Consider the following 26,372-nt stretch of genomic DNA (forward strand, 5'->3'; position numbering starts at 1 on the left):
GTCAATCGGGGTCACTGTGATTCCACGGAATGAAAGTGTTTCCACAGATCCCAGTGCGTCCTGAGCCAGTCCACGATTCTGAGACTCAAACAGGTAGTGCAATGTGTTCAGGAGGCTCCTTTTACCACCTTCACTCCCTGTGTTTCCACTCTTGCGTTTAACCTCCTCCTTCACCCAGTCAATCACCCGGCAGGTTGTTTCATGAAGAAATGGACCCAGAAACTCCTCCAGGCCCCGAGCTGTCATTGGGGAGGAGAGACCAGCAACAAAACGGAGAAATACCTCAAATCGCCCATCTGTCGTGTTGTGGGCTTCAGTGAGGAATTTCAGGATATCCCCGGGATGTGGATTCAGGAATTGTGCGACTGCAGCTACAAACTCTTGGATGGTGAGGTGTGGGAATGTGTACACCACGCTCTGGGCAGAATCCTCTCTCTGCAAAAGCTCCATCAGAAACCCGGACAGGAACTGGGAAGGCTGAAGATTGTACTGGATCAAATCTCCATCTGTAAACACAATCTTCTTCTCGGACACTCCTCTGAAGGCCATCTGACCAACCATGAGTAACACATCACGGGGGTTCTCAATCTCACGGCCGTGGTTTTTCAGGATGTTGTAAATATAGTAAGAGTACAGTTGGGTGATGGTCTTGGGAACTCGCTGTGGGTCCCTGACTCTTTGTGTGAAGAAGGGGCCCAGTGCCAGAGCGAGGATCCAGCAGTAGGAGGGGTTGTAGCTCATGGTGTACAGGATCTCGTTCTCCTTCACGTGTTTGAAAACAGCTTCCGCCACCGTCTGATCTTCAAAATGTCTGATGAAATATTCCTTCCGTTCCTCATTAACAAATCCCAGAATTTCAGCCCGGACACTGATATCCGCCTTTTCCAATAAATGTAACGCAGTGGGGCGGGTAGTCACCAGCACTGAACACCCTGGGAGCAGCTTGCCCTGGATTAAACTGTACACAATGTCAGATACTTCACACCACCACTCGGGATCTGGGCACTGGTACTTCAGATCTGGTTCTCTCCGACTGTCCGCAAAATCGATTTTGTGTTTGAATTCATCCAAACCATCGAATATAAACAGTAATCCCTCTGCGTTATTCCAGACTTCACTCAGGAAATTCCCAAAGTAAGGATACTGATCCAGAATCAGTTCCCTCAGGTTTATTCTACAATTAATACTGTTTAAATCTCGGAATTTGAAACTGAAGACAAACTGGAATTGTTGGTATATTTTCCCCATGGCCCAGTCATAAACAATCTTTTGTACCATCGTTGTTTTCCCGATCCCCGGGACTCCGGCCACTGCTGCTGAACTCCCAGATTTGGATTTACTCCGGGTAAAGCTGCTCTGGAATAACTGATCAGTACGGATTTTTTCCAGCTGTCTGCGGAGTTGTTCCTCTCTATAATCCTCATGGTCTCTGCCTCTTGCCAGCAGCTCATGTTCCACCAGTCTCCGATCACGAACAGTAGAAATGACCGTGAGCTCAGCGTATCGATCAGCCAGCTGGAAAACCTTCACCTTCTCCGTCATCAGGATCGTGTTCACTCTCAGTGTTTCAGTTTGTGCCCGCAGAGTCTCCTTGTGTTTCTGTTGAACATCTTCCATGGGAACAGAGAACATATTCAAAACGTTAAATGGCTCATCTGACAAAGAACTTTATAATGGTATTTCAGCATTCAGTGTTTGTGATTACATGAATAAATTCAATGCTTCCATGGATATTAGGACAGAAAGTAAAATTCTGTTCACAGACACGGAATTGACAGCAATGGATATCCCTGAAAATGTCCAATCCTCATGTTCTGGTTCTAGTTATTTGTGAAGGTGAACATTCCCCTGATTGCACTTTCTGAGGAAGCTTAAACAAGCATCACTCCCCACTAACATCTTAACTACATTCTACAGAGGCGTGGTTGAGAGTGTGCTGACCTTTTGCATCACAACCTGGTACTCCAGCTGCAGTGCTGCCGACAAAAAAACCTTGCAGGGTGTGGTTAGGGGAGCAGAGAAGGTTATTGGGGTCTCCCTACCTTTTGTCCAAGACCTCTTTCAACGTCGATGCCTCCAGAAGACACGGTAGATAGATAGATAGATAGATAGATAGATAGATAGATAGATACTTTATTCATCCCCATGGGGAAATTCAACTTTTTTCCAATGTCCCATACACTTGTTGTAGCAAAACTAATTACATACAATACTTAACTCAGTAAAAAAAACTATGATATGCATCTAAATCACTAACTCAAAAAGCATTAATAATAGCTTTTAAAAAGTTCTTAAGTCCTGGCGGTAGAATTGTAAAGCCTAATGGCATTGGGGAGTATTGACCTCTTCATCCTGTCTGAGGAGCATTGCATCGATAGTAACCTGTCGCTGAAACTGCTTCTCTGTCTCTGGATGGTGCTATGTAGAGGATGTTCAGAGTTATCCATAATTGACCGTAGCCTACTCAGCGCCCTTCGCTCAGCTACCGATGTTAAACTCTCCAGTACTTTGCCCACGACAGAGCCCGCCTTCCTTACCAGCATATTAAGACGTGAGGCGTCCCTCTTCTTAATGCTTCCTCCCCAACACGCCACCACAAAGAAGAGGGCGCTCTCCACAACTGACCTATAGAACATCTTCAGCATCTCACTACAGACATTGAATGACGCCAACCTTTTAGGAAGTACAGTGGACTCTGTGCCTTCCTGCACAAGGCATCTGTGTTGGCAGTCCAGTCTAGCTTCTCGTCTAACTGTACTCCCAGATACTTGTAGGTGATAACCTGCTCCACACATTCTCCATTAATGATCACTGGCTCCATATGAGGCCTAGATCTCCTAAAGTCCACCACCATCTCCTTGGTCTTGGTGATATTGAGACGCAGGTAGTTTGAGTTGCACCATATCACAAAGTCCTGTATCAGTTTCCTATACTCCTCCTCCTGTCCATTCCTGACACACCCCACTATGGCCGTGTCATCAGCGAACTTCTGCACATGGCAGGACTCCGAGTTATATTGGAAGTCTGATGTGTACAGGTACATCATTAAAGAACCCTCACAACCTCTCCATGAACTGTTTGTTCTTCTGCCATCAGGCAAACGTTACAGGAGCATCAAAACTAAAACCACAAGGCTACTAAACAGCTTCCTCCCACGGGCAGTCAGACTGCTAAATAGCTGCTCTACCTGACTCTGCTTTGGACACTTTTAACTTGGACCGGACACTTATAACTTGATTTAAAGCGACATGTGGCTGTTGTGTTTTATTATTTATTGTGTTTATTATTTAGTGTTGTGTTTGTTATGTTATGGTTGCACTGCTCCTGGGAAACGCTGTCTCATTCTACCCTGCAGAGCTGATGTACGGTTGGAATGACAATAAAGTTTTTGAATCTTGAATATCCTATTGCAGTCCTGACTGCACTCCCGTTACAACAACATTTCACTATATTTAAAGCATTGTTTGCCTCATTAACTGACGATGTTAATGTTGATCTGGTGTGGAACTATGGAGAGCAGGACACTGTGCATTTTGGCCAATCTGCACACTGGGGAGTCACAGGTGTCCACTGCTCTTGCATCAAAACAGGAGCAGAATACGCGGGAAATACTCAAGTCGGGCAGCGTCTGGGGGAGAGTCACAGTGAAGTTGCGGATCGATAACCCATCGGAATGACAGGAATGAAAATGGGTCGTTTTCAATCGCAGTGATGGAGGATTGGTGGAAAGATGGAATATCTGTTAATGGAAGAAGCCACAAGCGTCTGTCTCAGTGATGTACATCGTGTCTGTGGGAGAGGATGGTGAAGTCTTGGCAACTGTTACTCATCAGTCTTGCTGTGGGGGTGTGGGGCTCTGTCTAATGAGGCCTCCGTCTGTCAGAGTCGACCATAGATGTTCTTCCCCTGCAAGCCGGGACACTCCGATATGGAGAGGAAGCTTCTGCCGATGTTGCAAACTCTCTCTCTCTCCATGCATCTGATGTACACAAAGGAACGACATAGACTGACACAGCTTGGCACCAGAGGTGTCGCAGGAGATGCCAGTCTGCGTTGAACACCATTTAACACTGACTCAGGTACTCCAGCTCCGGGCTTTTCCCATTGGGTTTACTCCCAAACTCTTCCCCATGAGGGGTTACAGTTACAAGGCAGTGGGGTTTTGAGATCAGAGTTTTCTTGTTCCTGGGTGAGCTGCCAATCACGGCCGATGAGACCCATCTGCCCAAAGCGACTGGTTGTAAGGCACCAGTAACCCACCTCTGCCCCTTCTCCTGTCAGAAGAAACGCTTCCACCTGGATTAGTGGCTAAACAGCACGTGAAGGCCAAGAGCTGGACAGAGGCTACTCGCCACTGGGAGCATTTAATAGGTCGTGGCAGCTCATCCGCACTGTCACCCCACCCCCTACACCCCGGTTATAACAATCTTAAGCAGCCCAGGGGCGCTGTATTATTGACAATGAATCGGTAAATTGGTTTATTATTGTGACATGCACCACTGTAAAATGGAAAACTTTTCTGCATGCGATCCAAATAGATCATTACATCACATCGGTGCAATGAGGTTGTACAAGGAAAAATGGAACAGAATAGTTCAGGGAAACAGTGTTTCAGTTGCCGAGAAAATGCAGTGCAGGCAGACGATAAGGTAGAAGGCCAAAGGATCATTGGGAGGTCAGCGTTGAGTTTTTTTGGGACTATGTTCCTAAACTGTAGAATTCAACACCTTAAACTACAGTACTGTGCAGAAGTCTGAGGTGTATATTAGGACTGACACATTTTGTCTTTTATTTTATAGTTTGCACTTTATCCCGTTGTGATGCGGTTTGAACGGCATCGTCTGGATGAAAGGTGCTTTAGAAATAAGTTGTTATTATTATTATTATTATTATTATTATTATTATTATTATTATTATTATTATTTTCATAGCCTAAACTGGTAAAACTTGAGGTACAGGCATAGCCAAGCACACTCATGTCTCAATCGATAGGAGATTTCAGACTATTCTCGTGGTGTATAGTGTTATGGGTTTTCGAAGATTTACACAAGTATCACCGTGTGGGCTTAATTTATTAATACTGTTCTGTAAAGCCTTTAGGATGATACCAGTTATTGATATTACGACTGGGATAAATAATACCCTGTTCGTGTTCCATAGTCTTTCATTTTGCCCTTTCAATTCAACATCTTTCTGGTATTGTTTTTTACTAATTCATTTCTGTCAGTTTTGTGTGTTTGGAATGGCTATATATATTTAAAAAGTTGATTTTGCTTGTTTAACCTGTAAGTTACATCCGAACGCAGATCATGTATTATCCTATCTGAAATAATGATGGGACGCAGTATGATAGAAAGGACTCTAACTCTAAAATTGGAAGAGGCTTGTACGTTTAGTAAATTATGGTGGTTTTCATCAGTTGCAGTTTAAGCAATGTTTTTGTGAATGTTGTCCGCCATTTTATTGTGCTTGTACAAGTAATGAGATTCAGTTGAACTACTGCAGAATCTTGTAAAGTCAGATTGTTTGTAGTTTCTCTTATAATTTTCAGCATATATCGTCTTGGACCTATGAGTTGTTCATTCTGTATTATTGATAACTACATGTGTCAACATCCTTGTCCTGTATTGCTACAATGATCCCTTCTGTTTCTGGGAAGAGGTCTCCAACTCTGAGACAGGGGCTCGACGCTTCCTTGTCGACATCTAATCGGCTCAGATCGTGTGGATGTCCTCCGTGGGGAGTCAGACTCTTCCATTGGTTAACGTTTTCTACTGTTATGATAGTTTCTTCATTTTTATGGGTTATGCTTTCATTTACGTTCAGTGATGTGTACCCCTTATTGGATTTGCATATGCGTGTATGGACTGCTGAATCCTGCTTGCGTTATGAAAGTATGTCAATAGAGCTAATTGTAGATTTCAGAAAAGGCAAGATGAGGGAACACGACACACCAGTCCTCACAGAGGGATCTGATGTGGAAAGAGTGAGCAATTCTATATTCCTGGCTGTCAATATCTCCGAGTATCTAACCTGGACCCAATATATCGATGCAGCTACAGAGAAGGCACAACAGTGGCTATATTTCATCAGGAGTTTCCAACATCACTTGAATATTTCTACGGGTGTGACTTGCAGAGCATTGGAACTGGCTGCATCACCGTCTGGTTCACGAGGAACGGAGTAAGGCGCACACTCAACGATTCAGGAGCAACTTCTCCTCTACCATCCAGTTTCCGAATGGACATTGAACCCATCGAAAGTGACTCACTAATCTCTTTTTAAATTGCTATTTCTGCACTACTTATTTAGTTTAATATTTCATATAATCACACAGACATGCACAGCTATATATGTTCAACTTCCAGGCCCTGAAGCCACTTCGCTGCTCAGCCAGATCCACCGTCTGACAGGCCACATGTCTCGCATGGATAACTCCAGGTTACCGAAAGCAGTACTCTACGGAGAGCTCTCTCAGGGCGAAAGAGATCGTGGTGCCCCGCGCAGGATGTACAAGGACCAAATTAAGCAGAGGCTCTCTCAGGTAAATATGGAGGTCAACAACTGGCAGCCGCTGATCCACGGATAAGCCAGGAATTCTGAGGAACCCAGAAGAGCGACTGCTGAAAAGAAGAGGGGATGCAAGAAGGATCCAACTACTCAAGCGCCTGCATCCCAGCTGTCCCTCTGTCCCAACTGCTCCAGAGTCCACAGATCCAGAATTGGCCCCTATCGTCACCAACAATCGTGTCGTCATCCAGTACCACCACCCCCCTCACAGTCACTCACACACACACACACACACACACACACACACACACACACACACACACACACACACACACACACACACACACACACACCACCACCACCACCCCCCGCACAGACACACACACACACACCACCACCCCCCTCACAGACACACACACACACACACACACACACACACACACACACACACACACACACACACACACACACACACACACACACACACACACACACACACACACACACACACACACACACACACACACACACCTATTTGGGAAGAGAACAGGATTTAGGGTATGGTTCATGATCATTAATGCTTGGTGGAACCCCGGAATGTCCATGCCCTCAAATCCTTTTGTTCCCCCGATCTGGAATACCTGGTGCTGCTGTGTAAACCTTTCCGGCTGCCAAGGGAGTTCCCGGCTGTTATTATCACAGCTGTATAATAACAACATCCCCCAGTTGTGTGTTATTGTCACGGAGTGGGGATGATTTCCGTCAGAAATCGGTCAGGACTTCCCAAACCACAAAATTTGTATCAACAGTTCTGTGTGAACAGCACTTGACGTGTGACCGACTGCTTACATTGCCGGTGATCAGCAGGAGCTCAAGAAATTCAGCTCCGATCTGTGCAAAGTCATCCAGGCAGCGAAACGACAATACAGAGATCGTATTCAGGCACAGCTCTCCACCAACAACACACACAGCTTATGGCAAGCTCTGCACCCCAATGCAGACTTCAGAGCTAAGTGCAGTGGTGCTGCCAACATCGCTGCCTGTCTCCCAGAGGATCTAAGTCTCTTTACGCTCGGTTTGATATCGCCAACACTGAGACCCCGAGGAGAGCCGACAAAGCGACCTGCACATTGGTCATCTCTGACGCTGAAGTTCGCAGGTGTTTCCAACGAGTGGACAGTCGCAAGCCTGCGGGACCGGCCGGCGTCCCAGGGCGGGTACTCAGGATGCGCGCGACACAACTGGCAGGTGTATTTACGGATATTTTTAATCTCACCCTCTCCCAATGTAGAGTTCCCTCCTGCTTCAAATCATCCACCATTGTTCCTGTACCTAAAACAACTAAGGCAACATGCCTGAACGTTTGGCGTCCTGTCGCATTCACCTCAATAATAAGCAAATGCTTTGAGAGGCTGGTCAAGGACTGCATCTGCAGCTTGTTACCACCCACACTGGACCCCCTACAATTCACCTACCGACACAACCGATCAACAGATGACACAATAGCCACTGCTCTGCACACCTCCTTAAACATCTGGAGAAGAGGGATGCTTATGTGAGAATGATGTTATTAGACTACAGTTCAGCATTCAATACCATCATTCCCTCCAGGCTTGACAAGAAGCTCAGAGACCTCGGCCTTCACCCTGCCTTGTGCAGCTGGGTCCTGGATTTCCTGTCAGATCGTCGGCAGGTGGAAAGAGTGGGCTCCCTCACCTCTACCCCTCTGACCCTCAACACAGGAGCCCCTCAGGTCTGTGTCCTAAGCTCCCTCCTTTACTCTCTGTATTTCTCCTTTGAAGGTCTCCCACCTACCAATCACATCCTTGCCAGATAACAACCTGTCCCAATCTACGATTTTTAGATCTCTTCTCATTTCTTCAAATTTGGCCCTTTTCAGGTTTAGAACGCCAACCCGAGGACCAGATCTATCTTTGTCCATGATCAAGTTGAAACTAATGACGTTATGATCACTGGAACGAAAGTGTTCCCCTACACACACGTCCGTCACCTGCCCTAACTCATTTCCTAATAGGAGATCTAATATTGCATCCTCCCTAGTTGGTACATCAAAATATTGATTTAGAAAACTTTCCTGAACACATTTTACAAACTCTAACCCATCTAGACGTTTAACAGTATGGGAGTCCCAATCAATGTGTGGAAAATTAAAATCCTTTACAATCACAAATTTCTGTCTCCTGCAGTTGTCTGTTATCTCTTTGCAGATTTGCTGCTCCAATTCTCGCTGACTATTGGGTTGTCCATAATACAACCCTATTAATGTGGTCATACCTTCCTGTTTCTCAGCTCCACCCATATGGCCTCAGTAGACAAGCCATCTAATCTGTCCTGCCGAAGCACTGCTGTAATATTTCCCCTGACTAGCAAAGCCACCACCCACCCTTCATCCCTCTGTCTCTATCACGTCGGAAACATCGGAACCCTGGAACACTGAGCTGCCAGTCCTGCCCCTCCTGTAGCCAAGTTTCAGTAATGGCTATGATGTCATAATTCCATGTGTCAATCCAGGCCCTCAGCTCGTCTGCCTTTCCCACAATACTCCACGCTTTGAAATATACACACCTCAGAAGATTATTACCAGCACACACAACCTTGCTATTTGTGACCTTGCATGAACTACCAACATCATTTATTTTTACCCCCGTTCCACTATCTGCTCTGGCACTCTGGTTCCCATCTAGTTTAAACCCTCCCCAATAACACTAGCAAACCTCCCTGCAAGTGTATTGGAGCCCTTGTAGTTCAGGTGTAACCCGTCTCTCTTGTACAGGTCCCACCTGCCCCGGAAGAGGTCCCGGTGAGCTAGAAATCTGAAACCCTGCCCCCTACACCAGTTTCTCAGCCACGTGTTCATCTGCCAGAGCATCGCACTCTTACCCTCACTGGCACGTGGCACAGGCAGCAATCCGGAGATTACTACCCTCTGTGTCCTGTTTTTCAACTTCCTACCAAGCTCTCTGTACTCACTCTTCAGGACATCCTGACTCTTTCTATCTATGTCATTGGTACCGATGTGTACCACGACATCTGGCTGATCACCCTCCCACCTCAGAATGCTGTGCAGGCGATTAGAGACATCCCTGACCATGGCACCCGGGAGGCAACAAACCATCCGGGAGTCTCTGTCACAACCACATTATCTCCTGTCTGTACCCTTGACTATGGAGTCCCCTATCACTACCGCTCTCCTCTTCCTCCTCCCTCCGTTCTGCACTGTAGAACCAGACTCAGTGCCAGAGACCTAGCTGCCGCAGCTTGTCCCAGGTAAGCCATTCTCCCCCACCCCCCAACAGTATCCAAATTGGTATACCTATTTTGGAGGGGAATGACCACAGAAGAACCCTGCATTAACTGCCCTTTCCCCTTCGCTCGCCTGACGGTAACCCAATTACCTGTGCCCTGTTCCTTAGGTGTAACTACCTCCCGGAAGCTACTATCTATAAACTGCTCAGTCTCCCGAATGATCCGGAGGTCAGCCAGCTCCTGCTCCAGTTCCCTAATGCGGTCTGTTAGGAGCAGCAGCTGGATACACTTCTTGCAGGGATCGTTGCCAGGGACACTGGATGTCTCCCTGACTTCCCACATCCTGCAAGAGGAGCATTCCGACATCCTGCCTGGCATATTCTCTAGTCTGAACAAAAAAAAAAACAGAAAAACAGATGGTTGAGATGGTTGAAGACATTTGGGATGGGCCCCTAAATGCTAACGATTTTCTATAGGGGCACAATTTTGTGCATCCTGACTGGCTGCATCACTGCCTGGTATGGGAACTGTACTTCTCTCAATCGCAGGACTCTGCAGAGAGTGGTGCGGACAGCCCACTGCATCTGTAGATGTGAACCTCCTACTATTCAGGTCATTTCAGAGATAGGGGGTAAAAAGTGCCCGAAGCATCATTCTGGACCCCAAGTCTCACCAACCACGAACTGTTCCAGCTGCTACCATCCGAGAAATGGTACCGCAGTTTAAAAGCCAGGACCAACAGGCTCCGTGACAGCTTCTTCCACCAGGCCATCAGACTGATTAATTCATGCTAATACAATTCTATTTCCACAATTGTACACATAAATACAGACTCACTGCACACACTTTACTGTAATCGTGCTGCTGGCGCAGAAAAACAATTTTCACGACATGTGTCCATGATATTAACCCTGATCCTGAAATTTTTTATCTGGCTGTTGTCTCATTTTTTTAGATCTGTTATTCATCATCCTCATACTGTCCTCGTTCATATCAATCCAAGTGCACTCCAGTGCACACGGTGTTTTCCAGAAATTGCTATTTAAGTTCTTATTGTTTTGCATATTTTCCAGATCTGTTTCAGACCAGGATATTTTACCAAAATTATACATCAATATGGGCACAGTGAGTGTTTACGACCTTCGTTATATTTTTATCTGTTCAGCTCTGTTTGGCAGATTTTCTTGATCCTTGATGTAAATTCAAAGTTTGTTCAGCCTTGCAGTAAATTCAGATTTTCTTCAGCCTTGAAGTAAATTTTGTTGGAAGGTTTTCCTTTATCACACTATTATCTATTTTCTTTGCTTATTGATATCCTAAATATCCTTTTCATATTCTGTTGCATTGCATCCCGATTCTCTGTTTGATATTCTACCGGCTCTATTGCACCTTTCTTTATGTATAATCATGTTCTGTACTTTCCTAGTCTAAAGTTCATGCTTATATATTTGGAAATTAGTCCCAGTATTTGAATTATTTGTTTCAGCTTTACTGCTGCAAGAGCAAATAATTTCAAATCCTCAATGTATAACTGTGTCAAGGTATAGTTCGTATATTTTTCTGATTAGATACCTGATTTTTGTCTGTTTCAGTAAATTATGAGTTGGCTTAAAGCTAGACAAAACCATAGTGGGCTTACTGAGTCGCTTTGGAAAATCCTTCCATTTATTTTGATAGTGGTCGTTGCTCCTCTGTGGTTGTTAATAGGATGATTATTTTACGCGAATGCTTCATCAGTTGTAGAAATTTCACAAGTATTGTATGAATTTTATATATATTTGGAACTTCTCTTAAACACAAGGAACAGAATCAGATGTGGTTTTTTTTTGATTGACAATATAACACTGAAAGTTTTCTGCTTTCCACAGGGTTTGAAATAGAATTACATAATCTGTTATTTGTTGTTCAAACCCGAACGGTATTCTATCTGCTCTCCTGTGAGTATATTGTGGTTATCTACATTGTTATCTGAGTTGTTATTAGTTACGAGATGTACGATGCTATAATTTTAGATATAAAATTGTCTTATTATTATTAAGAGCCAATAATAACATAGTAGGTGACCATTTAGTAGTCTTATAAATGCAGAATAAAGCTGTCGTTGAGACTGGTGGTACATACCTTCAGCCTTTTATATGTTCTGCCCCATGGGACTATGACAGAGAGGATGTATGAGGTGGATTGGGGTTCAGTAGCAAGGCTTTGGGTCGGGTTTGTGCCTTGCCAGCTTGATTGAGTTCCTCCAGGAGGTGACAAAGGTGACGGATGAACTTACACATGCATATTGTCTACTTGTATATTGGTAGAGTGTTTGACAAGGTCCCACCTGGGAGGCTCATACAGAATATTAACATGCTTGAGAACTGTGGGGAATTGTCCTGGCTGCCAGGGACACAAACTGGGAGAAATTTCTTGGCTGGTGGGTGGTGAATCTGTGAAATTATTGTCATACACGGCTGAGGAAGACCCTTCATTGGATATATTTAAAATGCAGGTCGATATGTTCCTGATTAAGAAGTGTATGGGACATTCGAAAAATGGTTGAATTTCTCCATGGGGATGAATAAAGTATCTATCTATCTATCTATCTATCTATCTATCTATCTATCTATCTATCTATCTATCTATCTATCTATCTATCTATCTATCTATCTATCTATCTATCTATCTATCTATCTATCTATCTATCTATCTATCTATCTATCTATCTATCTATCTATCTATCTATCTATCTATCTATCTATCTATGTTCCTGATTAGGAAGAGCATCAACGTTTACTGGGATAATGGGGTAGAGATGAATTGAAGAGCAAATTCACTGAGCCGAATGGCTTAATTCTGCTACTAGGTCTTATGGTTTTCGGGAGCATCTGGAGTATTGTGTTCACTTCTGATTGTCCAGCTCTTGGAAGGATTGGAGAGGGTGCAGAACAGGTTCATCAGGATGTTGCCTGGGTTCGGTGACATGTGCTACAAGTAGAGGTTTGATAAACTTGGTTTGTTTATTCTGGAGTTAGAATAGAGATCTGACTGAGGTGTACAAGTTTGAGAGGTAAGAGTTTGGGTCGACAGCTTGTATTTTGTTTGTTATTTTTTACTTATAACTGGTGTCTAATACCAGAGGGCATTTGGTTAAGGTGAGATGGGGTAAATTTACAGCAATTGTGGGTAGTTTTTTAACAGAGTTGTGGGTGCCTGGAATTTACTGTCTGGGTCAACATGGCTTTGTGAAGGGAACGTCGTGCCTCACGAGGCTAATTGAGTTTTTTGAAGAGGTAACAAAAAGCAATTGATGAAGGTACGGTAGTAGATGTGGTCTACATGGATTTTAGCAAGGCATTTGACAAGGTCCCTCACGAGAGACTCATCCAGAAAATCATGAGGCACGGGATAAGTGGAACCTTGGCTGTTTGGATAAATAATTGGCTTACAGGAAGAAAGCAGAGGGTAGTAGTGGAAGGGAAGTATTCTGCCTGGAGATCGGTGACTAGTGGAGTGCCGCAGGGATCTGTCCTGGGACCCCTGCTATTTGTGATTTTTTATAAATGACCTGGATGTAGAGGTGGAAGAATGGGTGAGTAAATTTGTGGATGACGTGAAGATTGGAGGAGTTGTGGATGGAGCTGTAGGTTGTTGAAGGTTACAAGAGGATATAGACAGGGTGCAGATTTGGGCAGAAAAGTGGCAGATGGGGTTCAATCCGGATAAGTGTGAGCTGATGCATTTTGAAAGGACAAATCAGAATGCTGAGTACAAGTTTAATCGTTGGTTACTTAAGAGTGTGAATGAACAGAGGGACCTTTGGGTTCAAATCCATACATCCCTTAAGGTCGCTGCACGGGTTGATAGGATAGTTAAGAACTCCTATGGGATGCTAGGCTTCATTAATAGGTGGATTGAGTTCAAGAGTAGAGAGGCCAAGTTGCAAATCTACAAATCTCTGGTGAGACCTCACTTAGAGTATTGTGTTCAATTCTGGTCACCTCATTATAGGAAGGATGTGGAAGCTATGGAGAGGGTACAGAGGAGATTTACCAGGATGTTGCCTGGTTTGGAGAACAAGTCATGTGAAGCAAGGTTAGCAGAGCTGGGACTTTTCTCTTTGGAGCGTAGAGGGATGAGAGGACACTTGATAGAGGTCTAAAAAATTATGAGAGGCATAGATAGGGTGAATTGCTAGAACCTGTTTCCCAGGGCACCAATAGCAAACACTAGAGGGCATATGTACAAAGTTAAGGGAGGAAAGTTTAGGGGAGACATCAGGGGTAAGTTTTTTACAAAGGGTTGTGGGTGCCTGGAACAACTTGCCAGGGATGGTGGTGGAAGCTAAAACATTAAGGGTATTTAAGAACCTCTTGGACAGGAACATGGATGAAAGAAAAATAGAGGGTCACGGGGTAGTGTGGGTTTAGTACTCTTTTTAAAGGAATACATGGTCAGCACAACATCCAGGGCGGAAGAGCCTGTACTGTGCTGTAGTATTCTAGTGTCTAGAGTCTAGTGACTAGGGTCATGTCGGAGGCAACTATGTTATAGATGCTCCTAGTTATTCATGAATGTGCAGGAAATGGTCAATAATATAAGAAAGGATACCAAAGTATTTTTTTTTCTTTCCCAGATATATAAAGAGTGAAAAAAGGGAGAGGGTCGATATCGGACCACTAGAAACTGCTGTTGTAGTTGCAGTAACGGGTGAAAAGGAAATGCCAGACAAACTCTGTGCAAGTCACTGGCAGAATTCCAAAAGGTAAAGATCATCAGCAAACGGAATTGCGTGTAGTGCTATTACAAAGGAAAAGGGGCTTGGAAGATGAAAGGTCTGAAGATAGAAAAGTCACCTGGACTGGGTCATACAGTGTATCAGGAGCCTGCCTGGGGTGTGTTGGGATTCCCAGAGCGTTAGGACCTGGAGTGAAGGCTTCAGCAGAACCAACAGCTGGATTAATAGAAAAATATATTGTAGAATATTCAGGCTGCAAAGAGAGATTCGTTCAATTGTTACTTGAATCCAGAGATCAGCGAATGATTAATGGCGAATTTTGATTCCCAGGTTTTGCCAAGTCACAGACTAACACTTGAGATGTGGTTTGAACTGTGCATTTGATCACTCACCGATCAGCTGAGTGGGTAATTCAGATAAACCTTGGCCGATGTTCATGTATTTCTGTGGATCAGGACCTGTTTAAACATAAAATTAAATCCATGGAAACAGAGCTAAAATAATTAAAATAACTAAAATGTTTATCTCAATGTGCCTTTGTGTTCAGTGCGTGGTTTTAACATACCGAGTTCCTGTATTTCCCTCAGTATTCTGTCCAACTTCGGTAACTCAGTCCTCCACGTCAGAAAGGATTCCCACATCGCCCTCCGGGCCCGGGAGCCTTTGCCATTCACCAAACTGAGGAAGAGTCTGGAACTCTCTGTCCGGTTTCCCTTCTCTGTCAGTTCAGTGACATTCTACAAAAGGAAACAATGGACTTATTGTGGAGCAGACAGACAGACATGGAGAATGTGTAGGAAAGTATCTGTTCATGGCCACAGTAGCTTCAGAACAGATGCAGTCACTGGGTTGTTGCCTCATCCTCTCTGGGTTCAGTCATTAACAGAGAAACAGTAACTGAAGGAAATTCTAAATCAATAGTGTGTAAGAATAAGGATTTCCTGACACCCTGCAGTAGATGCAATGTGATTAATTTCCTTGATCTGTCAATGTGCAGCATTACATCAACAAGATGTGACAACAAGAACGGGAGAGAGGCGAGAGAGAGCAAAAACAAATGGATGGCGGGCATCACTGAATCGTGGCTGACAAAAGTTTATAGTTGGGTGCTTAAATCCAAGGATAAATATTGAATCAAAAGGATATGCAGGTAGGAGAAAGTGTTGCATCTAAGCTGCTGTCATTAAAAATGAAAAGTCCTGAGAAAGAGGTGATATCGGATTAGACGATGAGGATGTTAAGAAACTGCGTAGGTAAAATGACCCTGATGGAAATTATATACAGGCTTGTTAACAGTAACCAGAATGTGGGCTACAAATTACAACGGGGGAGAGGAGAGGCATGGAAAAGGTCAATGCTAAAATTGTCACGGGGAGTTTCAATATCCAGGTAGCTTTGGAAAATCAGGTGGGTGCTGAATCCCAAGTGAGGGAATTTACAGAATGCCTATGAGATGGCTTTTGAGAGAAGCCTATGGTTGAGGCCACTATAGGAAAGGCGGATCTGGAGTCTGTGTTGTGTATTGAACCAGATTTGATTAGGGAGCTTCAGCTAAATAAACCCTTAAGATGCAGTGATCATAAAATAGCAGAACTCAGCCAGCAGGTTGAAAGGGAGAAAGTAAAGTTAGAGGTATCAGTGCTACAGTAGAATAAAGGAATTACCTCGGCATGAGAGAGGAGCTGGGCAATAATAAATTCGAAAATGACACTAACAGGGACAATGGCAGAGCAGGAATGGCTGAAGTTTCTCGGAGGACAAACAATCACAATGATGAAGAATTATTCTAAAGGGAGGATGATCAACCGTGGCTGACGAGGTAGTCAAAGCAGCACAAAAGCAAAGGAGAGGGCAGAGAAAATTACAAAATATAGTAGAAAACTGGAGGACTGGGATGTTTCTACAAATCAACAGAAGGCAATTCAAAAACCGTAAATAGAGAAAATATTTAATAGGAAGGCAGGCTAGAGAATGATGTAAAATAGCTTACCAAAACGAACGTCTGATATATGAAGATTGAAAGAGAGGATAGTGGATATTGGACCACTGGAATATGACAGTGGAGCGGTCCTGTCAGGGGACAAGGAAATGCCGGAAGATATTGGTCGGCATTTTGCGTCAGTCCTCACTGTAAAAACACTAGAACGTGCCAGATATTTGAGAATGTCAGGTGGGAGAAGTGAGTGTATTTGCAATTATTGCGGAGAAGGCGCTTGGTAAGCTGAAAGTTCTGAAGATAGATGAGTCCAGATCAACTCACCCGATTGCTTCTGAAAGAGGAGGCTGAAGAGATTGTGGAGACATTAGTAATGATCACTCAAGAATCACTAGATTTTGGAATGGTTCCGGAAGACTGATCATTTTAAAGTATGGGCCAGTTAGTCTGATCAGCGTTTGGGAAGATGTCAGCAGTCGATAATTGAGGATAAGGTTTCGGGGTATTCGGACGCACATGATAAGAAAAAGGCCAACATCCATGGAAGGGAATCCTGCCTGACAGAAATGTTGGAATTTTTTGAGAGAACAGCATGCTGAGTCGACAACGGAGAGTCAGTGCAAGTTGTTTACTTGGACTTCCCGAGGACCTTTGACCAGGTGTCCCACATGGACCGATGAAAAAATGGACACATCAGTGGCAATTGGAATGTAGTATAGTGAGGTACGTGGCCATATACTTTAGCAGAAATAATGAAGTCGTAGACTATTTTTGAATCTGGGAGAAAATTCAGAAATCGGAGTTGTAAAGAGTCTCTGGAGACCTGGTGCAGGATTCCGTGCAGGTTGAGTCGGTGTTCGGAAAGACAAATACAAAGCTAGCATTCATTTCGAGAGGATCAGAATATAAGAACAAGCACTGGCCAGACCACACTTGCATATTTTGATCCCCTGTTCAGAGAAAATATGTGATGGCATCGTGAAAAATCCAGAGAGGAATCTAAACTAACAGACCCTGTGATATTAAACCAGATTTTGATGGGAATGGATCCTGGATGCACCTGTAATAGCTGGAGTGTGAGAGGATGAGGGGGGAATCTAATTGTAACCTGTGGAATATCGAAAGACATTAAGAGGATGTGGAGATGTTGTTTTTACGTGGGGGAGTCTAGAACCAGACGGAACAGCCTCAGATTAGAGGAACGTCCATTTGGAACAGAAATGAGGATATTATTTAGCCTAGGAGTAGTGAATCTGCAGAATCCATTGGAACTGACAGCTGTGGAGACCAGGTCATTGAGTATATTTAAAACAGGTGTTGGTATCTTCTTGACTCGTCTGGTCAGCAAAGTTCACTGGGAGAAGGCAGGAGAATGGGGTTGAGAGGGATAGTAAATCACGCATGATGTAATGGCGGAGCAGAATCGATGGGCCTAATGGCCAATTGTGTTCTGATGCCTTATGGTCTCATGATGTATAAAGACAAAAGAAGATTAAGAAATGTCAGTGCGGCTATCTTATAATGGAGATGGTTACTGCCTGGCACTCATACCGTAAAATGGTAATGACTTCCTGAATGCAGGCATGGGTTTCCTGATTAACTGAGGAATTATGAATTAAACATTGAATAGTCTTCAAGCAACATACACCTATGATGGAATTAAGGTAACTGAATATGGATGGGCTTAGGACATTGCTCTGAGAAATAAGAGAGGCAGCGTTTAAGGGTAAGCACAACATTGTGGGCTGAAGGGCCTGTACTGTGCTGTACTGTTCTATGTTCTATGTTCTGTGTCCCTGATTTGAATGATTGATCTCCTAGAACAGATATCAGTAGGGAATAATGGACAATAATTATGAAATAAATCAGCATAATTCCCTGATGGCCCACTGCACTGTAAAATAATCCCTCAGTTTCACTGCTAACAGGTCTGAGGAGTTACCGTTGTGAAATAAATTTAACCAGTAAAGCAGACGTCTCCAGATGATGAATTTATAGATCAGCGTCATATTTACAGATTACCTCTTGCCTTTGGATGATGCCTGTGAGATTCATTACAGACAGCGCCAATGAATCCCAACGAGAACAGAGTTACTCACGGGTGTAACACACTTGATTTTCTAATACCACTCATGGCTGAATAGGTCAGATCTAGGACAAGACAATCACTGTTTGTGAGCTCCAAGGAGAGCGACCTGAAATGGTGTGTCCCTGTCTCTCATTAGTTAGATATTCAGCAAGTTAGCAGTTTTTTTTTTTTTGTTTGCCCCTTCCCTTTCAGGAAATCCTATTGATCTTCTTCCCTTTCAGGACAACCTGTTGATTTTTTGGGATCATGAGATATCAGCTAGTCACCAGATTTATTTTATGTTTTGTGCTTTCTTCTGCCCTTTTAGTTCAAACTATTGATTTTTGTGGTCATAAGATATCAGCTTTGTGCGTGATCTTTCACATCTAATCAATCTCAGAGATTTTCGAGGAAGTTACGAGGAAAGTTGATGAAGGCAAGGTTGTGGATATTGTCTACATGGACTTCAACACGGTACAGGATCAACAGGTGTACCTTGTACACCTACAAGGTCCCGTACAGGACGTCGGTCTAGAAGATTCAGTTGCTTAGCATTCAAGATAAAGTAGTAAACTGGATTAGACACTAACTTTTTGGAAAGAATCCGGAGTGTCACTATAGACTGTTGCATTTCTGTTTGGCGCCTGTAACTTGTGCAGTGTCACGGGAATCGGTGCTGTGCCTGTTGTTGTTTGTCATCTATATCAATGATCTGGATGAAATTATGGTTAAGAGCATCAGCAAATTTGCTGATGACTCCAACATTGGGAAGGAGCAGTTGACAAAGAGGTAGATTACAAGAGCTTGCAGTGAGGTCTGGACCAACCGGAGAATGGGTTTAAAAAGGGCCGATGCAATTTAATGCAGACAGGTGCAAGATGTTGCACTTTGGATGGACCAATCAGGGTAGATCTTACACAGCGACGGGTAGAATAAAGTGATCTGGGAATACAGGTACATAAGCCATTGAAAGTGGCAGCAAATGTTGATAGGCTCTGAAAATAAGTTTCTTAGCACATTATCCTTGGTAATTGAAAATATCGTGTACGATATGATGTTGTATAAGACATTGGAGAGGCCTAATTTGGATATTATGTGCAGTTCTGCACACCTACCTGCAGGACAGATGGAAATGTTTGAAAGAGTACAGAAAAAAAAAAAACATTACAAGGATGTTACCTGGACTGGAAGACCTAAGTTATAAGAAAAGAGTGAACTGATTAGGACTTTATTCATTGGGACATGAAAGATTGAGCGGAGATTTGATAGAAGTATACACAATTACATTGGGATATAGATGGGATAAATGCAAGCAGGCATTTTGTACTGAGGTAAAGAGGTACTCCAACAAGAGGTTATCACTAAAGGGTGAAAGGTGAAAAGTTCAAAGGGTACAAAGGTGAAACCGGTTTACTCAGAGGGTGGTGAGAGTGCGAAACTAGCTAGCAGGGCAAGTAATGTAAGTGGTGAAGAGAATTCTGAATAGATGCTTGCGTAATGAGCGTATAGAGTGCCATGGCCCGGTGCAGGTCAATGGGAATAAGTAGATTCTGTAGTCTGGCATGCAATAGATGGGCCAAAGGGCCTGTTTCTGCACTGTACTTTGCTGTGACTGTGACATGTCAGCCACACATTGTTTGGGAACTCACGGAGCCAAGACAAGCTGTGATTAGCTGGTTTCCCTCCCTCAGGTACCGCAGTGAAGCCGGTTGGCCCAATTGACAGTTTAATACTCATCCTGGATTAATGAGATGATGTGAAACTACCCGACGGTTCAGCCAAGATTTGAAATTAGTTTCAGACCGAATGCCTTTTGGAAGTCCAGATATGCAGCCACTGCTCTTACTTCACACTGATAAATACAGCAGGTGATACAAGAAAAGGTGATGCTAAACCTGCAGTTCCCAGTGCTCCCCACCTTAAAAACTGAAACCAGATCTGCGAGAGACGAGTCAGAGATCAAAGTCTCCATTCCCAAGTCGATCTCCTAAAACGTGCAGGAGATTAATGTTGATCACTATTCCCTCTGATACCAGCAGATCAGTGACAATACACGAACTGCACTCACCTCATTTTCTTCTCTACTGAAATGTCCCTCCTTTGTCAACATCCAACCGAGTCTCTCAACCTTTTCTTCAATTGCTTGTTTGAGTCTGTCCCTGTAGAACTTTGTCAGTTGGTACAGTCGATATTCCTCCCCCTGTGCCAGGAGGTCAGAGATTGTAAACTCTGGCTCTGTGAATATAAAAAGGAAAATGTAGGCTTGAACTCAGATATCCCTCGTCTCCACCGCTCTCACCCAACTCAACAAAAAACCGTGTCTTGAACCTGCCTCCAGATACAAAATTGGATTAATTCTCCATCTCCAACACCATCCCACTGAGCACGGAGTCCCCCTACGGCTGTGTGCACAGACCACTGCTGTTCACTCTGCTGACCCACGACTGTGCTGCAACACACAGCAAGAACGACGAGTCAGCTTACAGAGAGGAGGTGCAGCGGCTAATGGACTGGTGCAGAGCCAGCAGCCTGTCTCTGAATGTGAACAAAACAAATTTCTTGGTGTTCATCTAGCGGAGAATCTCACCTGGTCCCTCAACACCAGCTCCATAGCAAAGAAAGCCCAGCAGCGTCTCCACTTTCTGCGAAGGCTGAGAAAAGTCCATCTCCCACCCCCCATCCTCATCACATTCTAAGGTGGTTGTATTGAGAGCATCCTGAGCAGCTGCACCACTGCCTGGTTCGGAAATTGCATCATCTCGGATCGCAAGACCCTGCAGCGTATAGTGAGGTCAGCTGAGAAGATCATCGGGGTCTCTCTTCCCGCCATTACGGCCATTTACACCACACGCTGCATCGGTAAAGCAAACAGCATTATAAAGGATCCATGCACCCCTCATACAATCTCTTCTCCCTCCTGCCATCTGGGAACATGTACCGAAGCATTCGGGTTCTCACGACCAGACTATGTAACAGTTTCTTCCCCCAAGCTATCAGACTCCTCAATACCCAGTGCCTGGCCTGACACCTTACTGCCTGATTGTCACGTATATTATTTATTGTAATGTCTGCACTGTTTTCTGCACTTTATGCAGTCCTAGATAGGTGTGTCGTTTAGTGTAGTTGTTGTGTGTTTTTTTTCTTTTCCTCTGTTGTTTTTTACGTAGTTCAGTCTAGTTTTTGTAATGTGTCATGTAACACCATGGTCCTGAAAAACGACTCATTTTTACTATGTACTGTATCAGCAGTTATGGTCGAAATGGCAATAAAAAAGTAACTTGACTTGACTTGAATCTAACACTTGCCTTAAAGCCTACCCAACAATGTTCTAGGCATTACGTAATAGAAGGACCACATTTAATATAAACCAGTCCATCCCCCATCCGACCCATTCACCTATTTAAATTTGGATGGGCATGAATGTTGGGACTGTCGGTAATATTCGCTTCCCAGAGATACTCTCTCCATCCTGGCGTATACATTTCCCCTGATACACATCCCAGAAACACTCTCCTCATCTGGACAGCTGCATTTCCTCCAATTCACATCCTGGAAATCCTCAGAGCGGGTAGTACATTTCCTGTAATGGGGTAACGGCTGCCCAGTGCACCACATGTACCACACCCACACATTTTCCCTCTCCTCTGACCAACCCTCCAACAAGGCCTCACCTTTACCCTCCACCCTGCCGCATTCTGTGAGCACATCACCCTCATATTTCACTCACCTGCTCCGTCTTGTGGACTTGACAGTTCTGTGTTCAATGAGCTTCCGAGCTGACAGACAGTCGCCTCACTTGTGCTGGTTCCAGGGTCCTGATCGGTGTCTCTGACGTCACTGTCTCTGGGCTGACAGACAGTCACCTCACTTGTGCCGGTTCCAGGGTCCTGATCGGTGTCTCTGACGTCACTGTCTCTGGGCTGACAGGCAGTCGCCTCACTTGTGCTGGTTCCAGGGTCCTGATCGGTGTCTCTGACGTCACTGTCTCTGGGCTGAATTTTCTTCTCCGCCTCTAGGGCCGGACCGCATTCCATTGGGACATCGCTCTCAATCTGACCCTGCTTTCGTACCTTGCTTCCCGTGTCCAGATCATCTTCGCTCGATGATCCGCCTGGTAAAAACCTCTTCAGTCGTTTCGCTACTCGTTTCCATTTCCTACCTGAAATAAGTGATGAATTGCAGGTCATACAAGTATGATTTAGATCTGAGCAAAACTGATTCAGACTGCAATGGAACTGAGACTCAGGCTGACCAGATTTGGAGTGGAACTGTGCTGGGCAATGTGAACCGTACATCCTGTCAGGTGATCATCCCGATAAGCCGGTGACTGGACACATTTACTCCCAGTAAAATAGCAGGATAGGCACAGTAATACTAATCACAGCAGTTGAATGCACGGATGACCACGGGATCATAATGCACTGGTGTCCGGTGATACTGGGAAATATCACTGTGATTATCTTCCACAAGCTAAAATCTCCCTCGGTCACTAACTGTCCAGTAGTCTGTGTCACACAAAGACCAGCAACGGGATTACACGTGGTCCAGTCTGCTGGATCACACATTCTCCAGTTGCTTTGTCACACGAGGGGCTGGAGACTGGACAAGGGGACTGGAGTTGCTTTCTCCAGTCCCCTTGGTCACAGACTGACCATTCCCTTGAGACGCACGTCCTCCGGTCCCCTGGGTCGCAGGCTGACCATTCCCTTGTGATCTATGCTGACCTCTCCTCTGGTTCCCATCTTATCCCCCACCTGCTGATCATCATGTAACAACTATGCATGTCATTGGCAAATTCTTGGTTATAGAGCTTTGTGTGTAGTTGCAGTTGCTAATCTATAGGATGGAGGTGATGAAGCTGGAAAGTGTGTAGTGAAGAATGAACACCACGGTACTGGGCTAGGGTGTTGTTTTTGTGTTATATGGTTGGGCTGGGACAGCTTGCCCTGGAGCTCAGGAGCTTGAAGGTGACCTTACACACACACACACACACACACACACACACACACACACACACACACACACACACACACACACACACACACACACACACACACACACACACACACACACACACACACACACACACTAATCAGGGGTGCAGATAGGATAGATGGTCGCAGTCTTTTTCCCCGGGTAAGGGAGTCTGAGACTCGAGGGCAGAGATTTAAAAGGGACCAAACGGGCATTTGTTCACGTGGTGGCTGATGGGAATAAATTACATCCATCCGGAGGAGGCCGCAAACACAAATAAAATTACAAAATTGAGAACATGTGGGCAGGAAAGAGGGGAGAAGAAGTTTACTAGGGAAATTTGGGAAAACTGCAGGAAAATGGGACATTTAGATCAGCATGAATTATATGGGCCGAAGGACCCGTTTCCAGGCTGGAGCATCGTTTTTATTCCAGCTGGAATCTCAGATTTGAGCACAATCACATTGTCTACAGGTGACAGAGACATTTGGTCATTGGTTATGCCGGGTTTCCCAGCCAAGATCCTGGGAATTTAAATTCATGTGGAAGATCACATCAAGAGGGAAATATTTAGAAACTCAGGTTCACCATTTCTCCACAGCCCAGATATTCACTGGGGTATTAAAACTCCGAAGCAGATCACAAATGTATCTAGAATGAGCTGCCTCCTGATCCTCAGCCATTCCCAGCACCGGCAATGATCTCCGCTCCGCTACAGAAAACAGATTTCGGTGACACCCCTCCTCCTTTGCGTAGCAGGCAAGAAAAACCAGGGGGGAGTTGGTAGCTTTCCTTCCAAAACCTGAAATGCTGTGTTATCATAGAATCTCGGAAATCCCAGAAATGCTCCTATCATCTGCTTCTGAATTTTATAAATGAAAGTTGAGGATGTCTTACACATCAGGGCCTGTCTGGAGGTGAAATGGACCCTGACCCTGAACATTCACATAAACCACAAGATCGCTGTCACATTCCTGTCTGTGTTTCACTCACAACCACCTGATTCAGGAGCCTCTGCTCCTTTCGCTCAGCTGAAGCTTTGTATGATGAGCGGAGTGATTCGACCATTACTGGTGTCAGGTCCCTGCGCTGGAACTGTTGGATAGATCAATTACTCAAGGCCGCTTTACCAGTGGGATAAATGACACTGCTGGATGAAACTTTTCTATGCACTGTTAACACCTGTCAGTTTGTTCATCTGAACTATTGTGTACAAACGCGATAAAAGTTTAATTCAAAGATCCCTGTGATCATACCTTTGTCCATTCTGACTCTGACTGGCGATTGTTGATTGTCGTCGTCTTGTTTACACTTTGGTCGCTCTGCAGGACAGCTCCACCTGCTGGTGAGGTCTAAATTTCAGAACAAGCAGACAGTGAGTCAGAGAGTACGACGACTTTGCAAATATGACAGTATTTCCATCCCCTGTAGCATTTGGCATGGGGACCAAACATTCCCTGTTAGTAACCACTTCCACACCATATCTGTCCACTGATAACTGGCGCATCTGCTGACAGAGCCACAGAGCAATAAAATCCAAATTCAGAGCGTTCAGCCCAACGAGACAATGCCAACCACAGTGCCCACTGAGATGGTCACAATTTCCTGTGATGGGGCCATCTCCCTTCTGGCCTCTTCACTCCATCTACACACCCCAACTGTTTTTTGAATTATGCAACTGCACCTGCCTCATCCACTTCCTCTGGCTGTTTCCTCCACATGATCCCCAACATCTGCATGAATCCGCTGCTGATCAGATTGGCTTTGCAATCTCTTTACCAGCCCCTGTCCATTTAGATCCCCTAGATGCTACGATAATCTTCTCTGTGAACAGCAACTACTAATGTTGTGCATTCTGCGAAATTACCTGTCAAGTAATCCTTGTGTAATCGCATCCAAATCATTGCTATAAAATAACGAATATCACAGGTCCCAACTTGTAGCCTCATGGCAGACCGCTAATTACTCGCCTCCATTGCGAGGAGAAACCTTCAACCAGCACTCTTTGCTTGCTACCTTAAAGATTATTTAGAATACATCCAATTTGCTCTCTCCGGACAGCATGGGACCTGATCACCGAGACCAAGCTGCCATGTGACACCTTGTCAAAGGCTTTGCTGAAGTCCCATGCACAACATCCATGGGAACATAACTTTGAATTTCCACCTCTGCTTAATGTCACGTTCACAGGTTCTGACAATGTAATTAGCAGAAAAGTACTTGATGAGGCCAAAGTATGTCAGTGTAAATTATGGGTTGCCATGTGCTAGTGAGGACTGAATAAAATGCAGTGTTGGGATATTTTGCTTTATAAATGGTCTGTTCTCAGCAGAGGCCTACGCGACGATATATTCGAGGGTAAGTATATCACTGCAGATTGCAATAGCCAGAGGGATCAAGGGCATGTTGCTGCAGTTCATGGTAATTCCACATTTCTACAATCACTACAACACGACACACTTGGGGCTTCTTATAAAGGCAGGAAATTGTCAACGCATTTTAAGATGATTATAACGTAACAAGGAAACATCAGAACTAACCAAAAGCTTCTTCAGATGATGCAGGACCTTCAAATGAGCAAAGACTGAGAGAATATGAGTGACTGTAAAGAGCTGGGCTTCTGAAAGCACATTACCAGACCTGGAGTGATTGCAACTGGGACTGACAGAGGCATTCCACCTATTCTACCAGATCTTTAGTGATTGGAGCTGGGTCAGGCAGAGGCAACCGGTATCTCTGGGCACATTCAGTCCATTCCACCTATTTCGTACCTTCCTTGGTACAGGAATGTAATATCTAAAGGACCAGTGTTTGACTAAATGAGACTCACCAAACTTTCTCCTGACTGAATTAATGGAAACTCTGAGTCAGAAGAGTTCCTCTCCTGTTGATGCTCT

The 26,372-nt window shown here is 44.5% G+C and overlaps 1 protein-coding gene across 1 annotated transcript; it reads right to left on the reverse strand.

Moving 5' to 3' along the window:
* Position 1: 1 nt before the first annotated feature.
* LOC140722347 (NACHT, LRR and PYD domains-containing protein 12-like) lies at positions 2-24,741 on the reverse strand. The gene is made up of 5 exons (XM_073037112.1): positions 24,732-24,741; positions 22,484-22,660; positions 14,890-14,955; positions 1,013-1,610; positions 2-14 (listed from the first exon to the last, which is right to left on the reverse strand). Exons 1-5 carry the CDS (start codon positions 24,739-24,741, stop codon positions 2-4), a joined length of 864 nt encoding a protein of 287 aa, XP_072893213.1.
* Between the last annotated feature and the right edge of the window lie 1,631 nt (positions 24,742-26,372).

Source organism: Hemitrygon akajei, unplaced genomic scaffold (assembly GCF_048418815.1).
Source record: "Hemitrygon akajei unplaced genomic scaffold, sHemAka1.3 Scf000075, whole genome shotgun sequence".
In the NCBI taxonomy this organism is placed as follows: domain Eukaryota; kingdom Metazoa; phylum Chordata; class Chondrichthyes; order Myliobatiformes; family Dasyatidae; genus Hemitrygon; species Hemitrygon akajei.